The sequence below is a fragment of the Phascolarctos cinereus genome, unplaced genomic scaffold, assembly GCF_003287225.1.
Source record: "Phascolarctos cinereus isolate Bilbo 61053 unplaced genomic scaffold, phaCin_HiC Scaffold_9;HRSCAF=440, whole genome shotgun sequence".
Classification (NCBI taxonomy): Eukaryota; Metazoa; Chordata; class Mammalia; order Diprotodontia; family Phascolarctidae; genus Phascolarctos; species Phascolarctos cinereus.
Genome location: NW_027556402.1, coordinates 85,640,250 through 85,655,190, shown reverse-complemented (window position 1 = coordinate 85,655,190; position 14,941 = coordinate 85,640,250). Strand labels below are relative to the sequence as shown.

At 39.5% G+C, this 14,941-nt stretch overlaps 1 protein-coding gene across 1 annotated transcript in view; it reads right to left on the bottom strand.

Moving 5' to 3' along the window:
* Positions 1–7,143: 7,143 nt before the first annotated feature.
* SH3RF1 (SH3 domain containing ring finger 1) overlaps positions 7,144–14,941 on the bottom strand; it is a 218,671-nt gene continuing 210,873 nt past the window's right edge. Inside the window, 1 exon segment of the mRNA XM_020997840.2 lies at positions 7,144–10,050. Coding sequence (XP_020853499.2) covers positions 9,882–10,050 — 169 coding nt within the window. The 3' untranslated portion in view covers positions 7,144–9,881.

Here is a 14,941-nt window from a genome sequence, read left to right as displayed (position 1 = left end):
AGCCTGCTTCCCTTTAAGTGCTGTCTGAACCAGATTAATATGTCTTTGAGAACGAGTTAACAAAATTAATAAAAATATAATAAAACATAAATAATATTACTTTAGAAAACTAAGTCAATACATGGCCTTCAGAAATCTTCATAGCATGGTTTAATGGCCTTGTTTCTATTTAAGTTTGACATTGATGAGTTCAGGATGCACCTCAAGAATGTTGGGGCACCACCTGAAATGATGAGGAATAGATGTGCAGTTCCTATTGTCCTGAAAGAATTCACTTGGACAGTCTCCAACTTAAAGAAAAGCATTTATTGGAGTGGGCCTGCTTCCACATGGGAGAGACAGAGCATAGGTCCTACTCCCCTAAGGAAGCAGAGTACACCCTGTTTCCTGTAGGAGACAAAGGCAGTTATTGGGGTTACATGTCTAGTTTAAATACAATTTTATGGAATAAGGGGAAAGGGGACAAGAGAATGGGAGGAGCAATCACGGCTCCAAAATGCCTGGGATATCAGGTAGTCTGAAGGTACCTTTATCTTACGGATAAGCAAAGAGAACAGGAAAGCAGAAGGGAAGAGTTGTTCTGGAATTGGGGGTGCTTTGCAAAAGCACACAGTAGGTCGATGGTGAGGGGCTTCAATGCATAGTCTTCTTTGATCACTTTTCTAGGTTGGTCACACCCTGCATTTTATCTCATATCTCCTGCATCCTGCTTGCTCCATCTGCCTCAAGTACTTTTTCTATCTCATCATCACTGGTGTAGACTTGAGCAAGTGATAGAGAAAATACCAATAATATGGATTAAACTGTGTGTCATGAACATATATACATTTTTTTTCAGGAAGTCTTTTGTTAAACATTTACCAGTACACCCCAGGGAGCTGTGTCAAAGATGATTGGCTATAGGGAATGGATCCTAGTGAGTCAGGAGGATGGATTTTTGGTTGGGCTAAGAGCTGTGGAAACATCCCTTGCTGCTCTTTTTGGGCTCCTCTTCGAAGGGCTTTCTCTTCCTTAGACTTCCAGCAAGGGGACATGGGGATTGTGTAACAAGCAAAATGGGATCTCGAGTCAGAATGGGGGTTTCCAGGCTGGGGTGAAAAGGCAGTAAAAGAATGAAGATAGGCAAGACATCCAAGTTGGCAATGATAAAAGAGGTGAATCATGGCCGAGGCATTCACTCTTACTCCACCCCCCCATAAGTTCCTGTCTTTAGGGGAATTATTTAATATGCTTTTGTGGCATAACTGATAAGGAAATGTGTTTGAGGAAGGTCTCATTCTATGTCTTGTAACTGCCTTGAATGCTTCAAAAAAAAATCAGGAAGTCATTCCATTAAGATTTTAATTTTCACTTGGCAAAGAAATGAAAATGGCTTCAGTGACACAGTGACACAGCACTGCCCTGAACTTGAGATGACCTTTTTCCAGTGATCTATAATTTTACATTCTAATTAAGCACCTAAACTTCTTTTTCTTCCTTAGATAGGGAGAGGGGAAAAAAAAACTGGCAAAAAATCCAACCCTCAATATGGGGAAGAAATGGAACAAACATTTATTAAGTGCCTTCTATATTCAAGCTGTGCTAAGTGCTTTACGACAACTTGAGAGGTGGGTGCTAGTATTATCCACATTTCATAAGTGAGGAAACTAAGGCAGACAAATGTTAAGTGAGTTGCCCAGGGTCACACAGCTAGTAAGTATTGTGAAGAGAATTGTGATTTTCAAAGTAATCGATATGTGTATACATATCATATCGATTATTATGAAAATCATAATTCCCTTCACAGTATCCAAGGTCAGATTTGAACAAAGGTCTCTTGGACTCTAGGACTAATGCTCTATCCACCGTACCTCCTGGCTACCTCAGATATGTTAAGAACTGGCACCTACCTGAATCACTACTCTCACACTTCATTTGGGTGCTCTCCAGTAGGTTAAGAATAAGACTAGTTTGTCTGTCACATTTTAAGGTTTAACAAAGTGCTATTCTCAGAGTGCAACCCTGAGAGAAGGGTTGTGAAGGGATTATTATCCTTACTTTGTAAACAGGGAAACAGGCCATGGAGGTAAATGAGACAGACAGATGTTGGAGTTGAATGAGTGAAAAGCATTTATTAAGAACTTACTGTGTGCCAAGCACTAGACTAAGTGCAGGGAATACAAATAGAAAGATCAAGACAGTCCCTGCCCTACCTCTCTGGCCTTCTTGGTGGGTGGAGGAGGGGGCTGGAAAAAAGAGAGACAATGTAGATTTGAAAATAATCTTTTTAATCAAATTTTTTTAAAAAAGGAATTCAGTTGGAGGGAGGATAGAAAGGTCTAAGATTCTTGGGATACATAGGCAAGTCAAATGGAATTTTCCAGAGGTTTGGAGGGGGTAACTGAAGGTCAGAAGGTAAAACCTAGTGGTCTTCCACATCACAAGAAGGATTGTAGATGCTTTTGCCACCCAGCAGTCCCAGATGAGGTCTGGATAGATTGGGATCAGACTAGGGGAGAGGAATGGAAGAGACTGCCCCTGCTGGCAGCTCTTTAGAATATTATTGTGCTACAATGATAGAAACAATTCAGAGAATCATGGGGAGATTTATATGAACAGATAGAGAGGGAAGTAAACAGAACCAGGAAAATAATATACCCTTCAAGAAAGTAAATGGAAGGGGCAGCTAGGTGGTGCAGTGGATAGAACACCGGCCCTGGATTTAGGAGGACCTGAGTTCAAATCTGGCTTCAGACACATAACACTAGCTGTGTGACCCTGGGCAAGTCACTTAATCCCCATTGCCCAACCAAAAAACAAAAAAAACAAGAAAATAAATGGATAGAAATACAAGGAAACAAAAGAGACCTAAGGGCATTTAATCATAATTTCCAAGAAACAGGATCAGGGAGACAAGTTGAGAAAATAAATCTACCTTTTTTACAGAAGTAGGAAGCTATGGCTAAGATATTGCTACATGTGTTCCTCTAGGTCCTCAAGTATAGCCCTTTGACTGAATCCAAACTTTACAGAACAAATCCCCTTAATAAAAGGATTTGTTCTGTAAAACTTAAGACGCAGTCAAAAGGCCCATACCCAAAGACCTAGAAGGCCACATGTGGCCTCCAGGTCGCAGGTTCCCCACCCCTGGCATATACTGTTGGATTATGTTCATATATTGGTTGTTTTTGCTGAACTATGTTTGCCTTTTTTTTTTTTTAATTCTTTGCTAGAAGGTCACTAGGACAGGAAGGGAGGACTGATAGGTTTGGAAATAAAGTGATGTAAGAACAAGAGATTAATGCTTTTTTTTTTTTTAAGAAAAAGGAAGTCTAGGAATGTTCAAAGGAATAACATAGAGTCCATACCTTGGGAAACCCATTGAAAATTATACTAGGTGTAGCATTTATGGTTACAAAGCACTTTCACATCTTGACCCTGGAAGAAGCACTGGGAGGTAAATCCTGGAATCAGCTGGAATCATTTCCAAATGTCATCATGTGGTTAGTGATGGGGTATGGGCCCAAGCCGAGACTTTTGTCTCTTGCCCCCAAAAGAATTTGGGTCCCATTTGTCTATGGGCCCCAGAAAACCCTTAAACTTTCTTCGACCTCACTCTGGTCTCAAACAGTTGCCTGAGGCTATACTCCATTCAACTGGCTTTTCCTTATCTCTTATTCTTATTCTGATGGATGGATGAATTCTGAAGGCCTTATCTCCCTTTGATCTCCTAAATGAAGAAGCCTAGTCTTTGATCCCAGTATATTTCCCACCTTTGATCTTATCCAGACCCCACTGGACCTCTTCCTTCCAGTTCTTTGTCACCCTAATAAAGCCTAGCCCTTCATTGTCTATTCCAAGTAACCTCCCAGACACTCCCGGTCTCCCTAAACTCCTCCCCTAGTCACCCAGATCCCCTTCCCAGCTCTTCCTCTAAACACCCCAAAATTACTTGGCTGTATATAAGATTCATCCTGGCCCCCATTTAAACGCTGAGATTTCCTCATGCCCACTCGTCCTTATGTGTGTCACTAATGTTCAGATTCCTTAAGAATATGGTTTATCTCTAATAAAACTTTGTCTTTGGCTGAAAGACTTGGGTTGAATTCATTTGGACAGGACGCAAGTATCGTGATCTCAGGGTCCCCAGCACCCCTACAATCTACACCTCATCAGTTAGTACCACTGGGGGAACACGTTGTGACCCATTCATGTCTCTCTTTTGTGTGACTCGACTTGAAACTGTGCACTCCCTCAAGACATGCAGACTCATCTTTACCCTATTTTCTGCCCTGCATTCCCTTCTCTGCTCATTCTCTTTCTACCTCTTGCTCAGAGAACTTGAATTAAATCAACACTAGCTATGGCAATGGGAAGGGTGTGTCAATAGGCACACCCTTTCCATTCACCATCTTTGGGATTCACATACCATGACAACATCTTCCTGGCCACCACTTCCATATATGTACTGTGTTTCCCATTGGATATAAACTCCTTGAGGGCAGGGACTGTATCAATTTTCTATTTGGTATTGGTATGCCAACATTTAGCACATTGCTTGACATATAGTAAATGATTAGGAGACACGCAGTGCCCTAAGGGTTAAGAGAATATTAATGTTGCTTTTCCAGTACTTTGTGAAACCCCACCTTATTCCATAACTCGAAAGACATCCTAAAGGGGGAAAGCCCCTTTATCTTGAACCTGTACCAAAAGAATTGCTTTTGTGTCCCTTATCCTATGTTCCCCATGTCCTTTAATTTTTAACCTGTGCCCTCATGCCCTGTCCTTAAACTCTTAAACCATATTCTCTTCATCTCCTTCATTCTATGTCATAAAATCCTTCCTTGACCTGCCTCTAATCTTTAACCCCCATAGAAACTTCTGAAATTATCTTGTAAGCAACCATTGCCCCCATCCTGTCCTTATAAAACAAGCCTTATCTCTCTTTAAGTTGCTAGTCTGCTGCTTTTGCATCAATAAAGCTCCCAGTAGTTACAGAGAAGGCCTAAGTGAATTCCTTCATACCTGAACCAGCTCTCCCAACTCTAAGCCTCAACGGTAAACACTTCATAAATACACTTCCTACTTTCCTTTTTTCCTTCCTTCTCTCTTTCTTTTCCTTCTCTTCCTCCCTCTCTCCCTCCCTTCCTTCATGGCTATGTCCTAAACATCCATTATAGGGAGTCCACCCAATATGCTGGGCCTACCTCTAGGTCTTTGGACATTGTAGACAAAAAAACGTAGCACACAGACATCAGTTATCCTGTGTTTTTGCTACATGACAGGCAGCCCTCTCTCTTTAGCCATGTCTCTGATGACACCTTTTAATTCTGCCTCTTCTGTGCAGTTTCTCCTCTTGGTCTCATCTTGGGGAAAGGTTTATCAGGTTAATGCAGTAAGTTCCACTGCTCAGCTTTATGGTGATTTTCCTTACCTGTGTGCCGAGTGGGTTTGGAAGAATGCCTATGTCAGACTGCACTTGGACATGACTTTTAAAGTGCCAATGCAGACGTGCAGATGAGAAATGAGTACAGCTGAGCAGGGCTGTATTTCTAATTCGAAACCAAATCCTCAAATCACTGAGAGCTGCAAAAGACATGGGAGCCTTCATCTGTAAACCAGGGGTTAGCAAGCCTACAGGTTAAAGCTTTTTTTTTCCCTGGGCTAGTTGACAGGCCACAGCCTTCTTCCTCACCATCTGTGACTGTCACTGCCCAGCCTCCCACTGTCTCCCCAGTTGACTGGACCCTTGGCACACAACCTTGCCAGCTCTTAAGTCATTATTAAAGCTCTACCTTAACATCCTAAAAGGCTGTCCCCTCCTGTGCAGATTTCTTTCTCCCAATAATGTTGATCCTTATGAGATACTGTTTTTAAAAAAATTTTCCTTTTGGTTTGAAAATGGTCTTTTTTGTCTTAGCTAAATTTTTACCTTCTACAAGAAGTCTTTCCTGATTTCCCCTAAATTGTAGTGCCTTCCCTCTGTTGATGCTTTCCACTTTGTCCATAGTTGCTTATATTGTCTCCCTCATTACACTGTGAGCTCCTTGAGGACAGGGACTATTTTTTACCTTTCTTTGTATCCCGAGGGCTTAGCACAAAGCCTAGTTCATAGTAGGCATTTGATGTTTATTGACTGGTTTTAAGTAGCATGTAGTCAGAAACTTGTGCCACAGTTTAAAACGTAAGAAAGGCTCTTCTTAGAAATGAATTCTTACCAGGAGTGTGCTGGTAAATGTTTAACAACAGGATCTCTGAAAATGAACAACAGGCTTTTAAGTCTAATTTGTATTATTTAATATTTCAGCCATCATTTTAAGTCTAGATAATTAACAAAACAATTCAAGTCCTTCGTCGCATGTGCTGATTTCAAAGGCAGATTTAAATTCTCACACTGAAAATTTAATAATCTGCCCTGTGGGCTAGTATGAACCAACTTCAGCACACTTCCAATTCTAACCCTTAATCAATAGATAGTATCAGAGGGCCTTTCCCACTAAAAAATCCATTATTTTATGATCATAAAACAGCATGGTACAATGAAAATTAATGAGTCTGGAGTTCTAGCTGTGTTCAGATCTTCTTCCAGATGTTTGTTACCTGTGTGACCTTGGACAAGTGACAATTTTCCTAGGCTGGTTTTTTTTTAAGTTTTATTGATGTGTTTTTACATTACAAACAATTTGCTTACACCCTCTCCTCCCCAATGAGAGGTCTCTTGAACAAAGTAAAACAATTAAGCAAAACTAATAATATTGTGATTTATCTAAAAGTATCCCCATTCTATTTTTTATAATACATATTTTTTTTTAACAGAAATCTTTTTTCTCTGTCTCCCACCTCCTATCTGTGAGGGAGATGAATGAGATGATCTCTGAGGTCCCTTCCAGCCTAGATCAAAGATTCTATGATCTTCTGTTTAAGACTGAGATAGACATTGGATGCATGATTTCAATGGTCCCAGATGGGGAAATTCCCTTTACCAGTGCAGGATGGCACCTTCTTTGCAACTTGCAGTCTTTACAGAGTTGCCAAGAGCCCTGAGAAGTTAAGCCACTTTAGGTTCTTCCAGGAATCGGTAATAGCTTGAAGCTATACCCGCAATCCCTATGCCTCTGATTTAAAAAAGAAGTAACACTGCGAAATAAAACAAGACAAGCATAAAGACTGAACATCAAATTTTAATCTTAGACACTTGGATCCATCTCCCCCAAGTTCACATGGAAAGACTGGAAAAATTGTCATCGTATCATTGCTGCACTGTTGTGTGACAAACTCTTGTTTCAAAACTTCACTCTACTATCTTCAAAAAAGCTGATAGAAAAGCCATACAATACATCAGCTAACAGAACTATTAACAGATATCTTAACTGACTTTACACCATGAAAACTATTCACAGAGGTACCTTAGTCACATAGCTTAAGATATGGAGAAAACGGACAGGTAGAAAAAAGAATTTTAACCTGCAGTAGTCTTTTTGCCTTTTTTAAAATCTTATTTTATAAAATGTGCTAATTTCCCCAAAATAAAAAATATTATGACACATTGGTGTCAACCTATATGTTTATGAAAGCTGACAACAGCTTTTTCCTAGCTAAAGTTCATTTCACAAAACCTTTATATATTACATGAATATCCAAGTAAACTATTTTTTAAAATATTTAAAACACAGAACAGAATATACAGCATTTCATTAAAAATGATGAATTTAGGAATGGTTTTGTTCTCAACTCTTGCTCTAGATTTTTAAGACTCACTTGCACTTCTTGATGCCTCAAGAAGCCTTTTTTGAAAATTAGATTTCTTTATCTTCCCAGCTGAAATTCTTAAGAATAAAAAAAAAAAATTAAAAGGCATTTTCCATTAGAAAACCATGACAACGTTGTCATTCACAACCATGAGATTTCCCTCACTCCTTATGTCTTTAGGCCTATCCCAATTCTTTGCGCTTTATGACAAGCATCAAAATGAGAGCAACAGAGAAGACCACTGATATCAAAGGGAGAGAGAGAAAAAAGAGATGGCTAGCCAGATCCTTGCCAGGGTCATAAGGTGTGGGCGCATTTGCTGATGCTGAGCTCGTCCAGGCTCTAACGGAACACAATGGGTATCACTGAGCCCAGGTGTCACACCAGCCAGATGGACAGATGCTAAAGGTGCATTCTCACTGACGATGCAACTTAATGGATTATGGGCACCTCCCCATTGAGTCAGAGTTCAGTCAGAAATATGGTCACAGCAGTGACTTTGGAGTGGCGAGAAGAATAGTCTTAGAGTATTTAAGAGGTTTCATTTCTTAAGGGCATTCTTAAGGGTCCCTAGGGGGCCACTCTGAGTGCAAACTAGCCACAACAGGAAATGACAATGAAATACACACACCATGCACCATTTATATTACCGTGGGAATTCAGTAATACATGCAAGACAGTGGGGGGAGAGAGGTAATCCCAATGGATTAAAGTTTCCATGGTTAAAAACTTAGTCAACTTTTCACAGTGCCCAACAGCCTTTTAAATTTTCTTTTTTTCACTTTAAGACAAGTAAACCACTACCATTACTGCTCAACCATATTTTTAACATCTTCTGGTCATGCAGATTACTTAGGGGGGAAAGGGCAAATTATATTTAATAGCCATTCTTAGACATTGAGTATGGTTTTAATTTTACTTAATTTCTAACCCAAGGGACTAAGCTGCTGCTATTCTTATAAAACCAAGTAGGAGAATTTTGTATTTGTGTTCCCTGGGCTTATCACAAAGTCTGGCCCATAGTAAGCACTTAATAAATGTCTTTTCATTCATTCATTCATTCATTCATTCATTCATTCATTCATTCATTATCCCATTGGATTGGGAGTCAGGACACCATGGTTCTACTCCTACTTCTGCCACTAATTGACTTTAGGACCTTAAAAAAAGTCACTCTTCTCCATCAGTTTCCTTATCTGTTAACTGGGAGGGGGAAAGGGTTTGATGAGATGAGTGCTCTTAACATTCTATGATTCTACAAATGTGCTTTGATAAGGTTTTCTGTTGAGTGCTGTGCTTAATTCTCCTTCACAGTTCCCTGATTATGACAACTGTTCTGTGAACATACTCCCAACCACAAAATTAGATTGAAAACCTGCATGGCAAAATGTCCAGAGCAAATGAGATTGAGCAGGAATCTCTTTCTGCTCCTTTCTTGGGTTCTCTCCCTTTTTTCTACACCCTTGTTGGTGTGGATTTGGTTGTTAAGTCTTCAGTCCTCCAGGAATATTGCATTGTTTGGGATGTGACTGTCATTTCAGAAAGGGGAGAGGCAAAGGAGATAACCACTGTTTCTATCTTAGGGCACAAAGTATGGTATTTTACCTGCTGAGACTTAATCAATACACTATCATCATCACAACACTGACCCCTTTTCAAAAAGACAAGTTACAATCTGCCACATACAGTTTAAAAGGAAGAAACAGAAATGTACTCTCTGTCCAAAAGAATCACTTGCTCATCAGGAGAGAATCCAGCTTCTCCTTAGCTATCATTTCATAAATTAATAATCTGTTAAAATCATGATCCCAAGAATTTGTCTATAACATGAATTCAAGTTTAAAAAATCAAATAAATTAGTTACAGCCTTGTAAACAATTGTCCATTTTCATTGCAAATTTAAAAAGAAAAAGGTGTGTTTTGTAGAAGAAATCAGACAGTACAAGGCACATATCACACATCAGAATCCAAAGGGAGAAGGCCACAGATGAAGCCACCATCATCTTTGGCTGATGCTGCAATCGTGCTTGCTATTGGGAGTCTGTTTCTATCCTTGATCATCTGAAAATGGATGACTGTGCTCTCTAAGATCATTGTGCTCTTTCATTAGGTAATGGGATTTGCAGCTTTCTAAGTACAGTTACATCTTCTCAGATGTTTTCCACAAAGCTCCCTGGGAAAAGGCCAGTCTTCCCATTGCGCTGCAGCGTGCCCTTAAACCAGCCATCCTCTCGTTTCTTGTGGACAAAGACAATGTCTCCTTCCTTGAGCTCCAGCTCGGCCTCGCTCTGAGGAGGATAAGAAACCACCACTCGGTGCCTGTAAGAAAGACGGAGACATTTTTGTCAAGCTTCCTTCAAAGCAGGGAGCTTGAAAACTGGAGACTCCACAGAGTCTGTGAGCTCCAAGAAATATCTGAATGAGAAGGGGGAATGAAGCTGTTCATAGAGTATACAGAATTGTAGCCTGGGCTTCTCTGAACATGCCCTATTTGTCTAGCGTGGAGCCTGCTGTGTCCATTACCTTTGATTGGCAGCCTGTCTTTAAAAGTAGGAATCTTTATGTTATCTTTCAGCTGAGCAGCACAGACTCCATGAACTTAATAGGTCTTTCCAGTTTTAAAGACACAGACAGCCAATTAAAGGAGGCCACTCTCATTCATGGTAGGGCACACAGCAGGTTCCATGTCAGACAAAGGGGCATGCTCAAAGCCCTTCAAATCTAGCTCCATTTTAAAAGTAAGCATGCTCAGGGAAGCCAGGGCTACATAACACTATCTCAAAAATAAAGTTCACATGTGCACAGTAGCCCACCTATGTAACTGGCTTCTCTGCCTTGTTGGTACAATATATACAGAGAGTCTTGCCCTCCTTCTCCTTGGCCTGTTCTGGCAGAAATACAGCAGCAGCTATAGTTAGGGATAAGGCAGCTGGCCTAGATGCCCTAGTGCCTTTACCACTTCCACCCTTTTCATGCTTTCCTAAAATGTTTCTACCCCATTCACCTTATGAAAGATTTATTTTTCCCTTGCCTTCCCTTTGCCATTTCCATGAAAGGTTATTAAGAACAGAAAATCTGCCATCAATGTACACTCACCCCAAGTTATTTCTAAGGGAGACAGTCATTTGTAAAGGGAAAGGGGATGGGGGGAAGGATTGAGTTTTTTCTTTCTCTTTTTTTTCCCCTCAAGACAGAAAAAAACCCTTTATATCCTCACGGATACCACTCACTCAAGGTGTAGAATGTTACAGCCCGAGAAAAGGCAAGCACAGCTAATTCCAACTTTCTGGTCTTTCTGGCACTATAATGCCCTTAAGAAATGAAACCTCTTAAAATAGAAGCTGGGTGAGTTGTTTTGTTCTTTGTAAGTGTGTCCTCAGCAGCACAATATCTAACTCACAGCAGGCACTTAATTAAATGTTTGCTGATTAAGAAACCTCTTTTGTTTTGTTTTTTAAGAGGATTTGAGCCCCATCAATGTGCATTACATAAAACCATAGTTCAGTTAAAGAAATGACTACATCAGGAGCATCAAACCAGACTGTCCATTTAAAATGGCCCCAAGATAGGCATAAGATGCTCAGAGAATGCATGCAAAAATTTTGAGCCCAGAGTCTAAAAAGGCCTCAAGAGCTCATCCTTGAATCATAGGCTAGAACCATATTATTCTCCTTACTCTATGGACTCATAAATTTGACCAAAGAGGCAGGCTAACAGAACGGAAAAAGATCTTGATCTGGACTCAGAAGAACTGGGGAAGAACATGACCCATGTGATAACTAGCCAAATGACTTTATTTACCTCTCTTAATATCCTCATTTGTAACATGAGGGAGCTGAACTCTAAGGTCATGATTCTATGACCTATATTCATTATAAGAGTACTACTCAAAGGCTGGACAAAATGGCATATGTACATGATACCTGCATTTCAGCTAAATCCTCTAGATTGACTGCAGCTACCCATCAGCTTAACATGTTATTTTTCTTTGGATCATAAATTTAGAGCTGTAAGGGACATCAGAAGTCCTCTAGTACAATCCCATTTTACTGATGAGGAAACTGAGACCTAGAAAGATTAAGTGACTTGTCCAATGCTATAAATATCCAACAACCCAAGGTTCTTTCCATGGCACCTTGCTTACTGAGAGTTAATTATTTATGGGGCTCTAGACAGCATGTGGGAGGACAAAAAGCAACAGAGAACAAGCTAGTCATCAAAAGGGAGACAGCCTCTAATAGCTGCCTCCCTTTATTTTCTCCAAAGTTGTAAAAACTATCAAGTAACTTACGAAATGGGATGATGGCAGAAGTTGTATACGTCTCTGTGTGTGTGCGCGCGCAAGTGTGAGCATGAGTGCGTGTGCACGTAACTAAAGAGGGTAAGAAGGCTCCTTCTGAAATTTTACTTGGAACAAAAAAAAAATTTGAAATAGTTCGCTGTATGCCAGTAAAATATCTTTTGATTTCCTTAGCTACTTCTAGTTTTAAGAACTTGCTTATATTTACAGAATGATAAAATCAATTTAAATTTTTTTTAAAGAACTGGAAAAGACCATAGAGATTATCTAGTCCAACCCTCAACCTAAAAAGGATAGAAATCTTACACTTAGATATGTACATTTATTTTGCTTACTTTTAAAGTAGAATTTTCCTTCATAGACTCTTAAAAATTAAGAAAAAATCTGAAAGGCACCCAACTGAAAGCTACAATTCACAAGCATTTTCCTTTATAGATCCTAAGTATCTATAAACACTGTGGCAACATGAGAGAGTGTTAAGAAAACAAGGAATGGAATGAGAGGACCTGGATTCAAGATCTGTCACTGCCTGTTACTAGCTGTATGATACAAGGCAAAGCTTCTCTCCCTGGGCTTCTCTTTCCTGACTTGTAAAATTATGGGGGTTGGACTGGATGATCTTAAGGTCTCTATATGCTAATGGTTTCAGACTTAAATACCAGGACTAATGATTTGATGTTGCCTGTTCAAATGGAGGGAGATGGAGGGAACCTGGGAACTATTTAGCAGAATTAGAGAATGATTAAAGGACTGAAAAAGGGTGTTCTGGAGAAAGGCTTGAACTGTAATTATTTGCCCTGGGAAAGAGAAAGTTGAGAGACCGGCTACTAAATAATCATACCTTGTATTTTGTATAATTCTTTATAGTTATAAAGAATTTTATAGTTACAAAGAATTTTCACATACATTTTCTCATTTGATCCCCATAAGAAGCCTATGAAGACAGACAGTACAAGTTTTATTCTTCCCATTTTACAAATAAGGACTCTAAAGCAAAGCAAAGTTAAGCAATTTGCCCAAGACCAAGTAACTAATAAATGATATAGCCAAGACTCAAATGACTGATGTAATAACTAGTCTAGTGCTCTTTTCTACTGTGGAACTTCTACTTGTTCCATAAAAGATCTGAAAATTATCAAGAATTACGTAAAGAAGGGCAACTGTTTCCTTCTGCAGATGACAAGACAGGAAAAAAGGAAATAAGCGGTTATGCCACATTATAAGGATTGTGTTTTTGGCAGGCTGGTTGTTTGCAGACCGACAACCAGCTGTGTGGGCACAGCTGCAAAGGCCCTTCACATTCTTCCAGTCCCATCTTGCCTCGTTCTAATAATGCTTGCACGTTTCAAGAGAATTGACCTCTTTTTAAGATGTCAGGTTACATGGCTTTCACAGAGTAGAAAATCATAAGTGTGATTTGGTGATCAATAGTAGCTAAAAGACAAGACTCCCCCTGTCACAAAAAAAGGTGGTTACCAGTTTCCCAGACTCACCCACCTACAAAGACAATAGCATTATTATTTTTTTCTTCAAAAGGTTTGCCCAAATGTTTTTTAGCCACCACCAGAGCACAGTCCCATGATGGCTTGAAACAGATAGCAAGTCTCATGAAGAAATAAATGTCTTCTAAAAATCCTGAGTTGATCTTTCAGTGGTTTGGGCTAAGTCTATCTAGTTTTGAGTTAAATGGTTTATAGACATTTTTCCTTCTGGCATATAATTTCTTATTCCTTCCTACGATGACATCCCCTCTCTTTCACATCACTATTTTGACCATTCTGGTATTCACAAGTTAGTTAATATTTATCTTCTCTGTAGGTCCACACACTTTTCTTTTTCTTCATTCAGGATATACATACCAAAGAAGCCCTCCATCCAGCTCTGGGGAAGTCCCCAAGCCTGTCATTTCTTATTGGCTTGCTCTGTAACCATTTACTGTTTCAGCTGGTTACCAAGGCAATCTGATATCTAATTAAGGATTTCCCTGGCAATACCGCACTAACTCACTTTATAACCTGCTTGAAGTCCAAGTAAATCATGTCCATTGCTGGACCCAGTCATTTCATTGTCACTGCCTCAAAGAAATTACTCATGCTGGTTAAGCATGACTGCCGCTCTGTAAATCTATCTCTAACCAATTTGTACATTCCCAAGAGTTCTAGCTTAATTCCTCATAAAGACACAGGTTCTTTCCAAATTTAAAAGGCAGACTTGGAGGGATGTGAGTTTGAGATTTGTTATGTATGGCGACCCTTTAGACACCTTATGATTTTCTACAAAATAAATAAAGTTTTAAAATTATTTCTAAGTAAATCTGTAAAAACTAATTTTTCCCCTTTTTGTCTTTGTTCCACAGTATTTTGTTTCAGCTTTCTCTCATTTCAACTCTCTAAATTACTTCTTCTCAATACCTCTTTAAAAAGTCCAAATGTCCTCTTTTATGCTTTAATCAATTTTCCATTTTTCTGCCTTTGGGATACAGAACAATTTCAGGCCTTTTTCCCTCAGACTCCTTGGCAAACACAAAGGAATCCTTTTGTTACTCTGAGAATTCTCAGCTGACACAAACACATTTCAAGGTTCATCTTTCCTTATTATGAGATTGGTTAAGCCTTTACACCTTGTGCCTGCCTCTCAATTCATTGACTGAGCCACCTCCTTTAGTCATTTCCTGTTTACCTTAGCCTTATGGGATGAGTGTACCTAAGAGGAAACATTAGACTCTTTCTCATTATCCTTTTGTCTAGCCATCTATTCATTCAGTGTGTCACAGTGGGGAAAGCCTAGAATCAGCAGAGATCTGGGCTGGAATTCCACTTAATAGCTGTGTGATCTTTAGTAAGTTACCTTTCCTCTCTAAGGCTCTGTTTCACCGTCAGTAAAATAAAAGATAATCATAATTTTAACCTC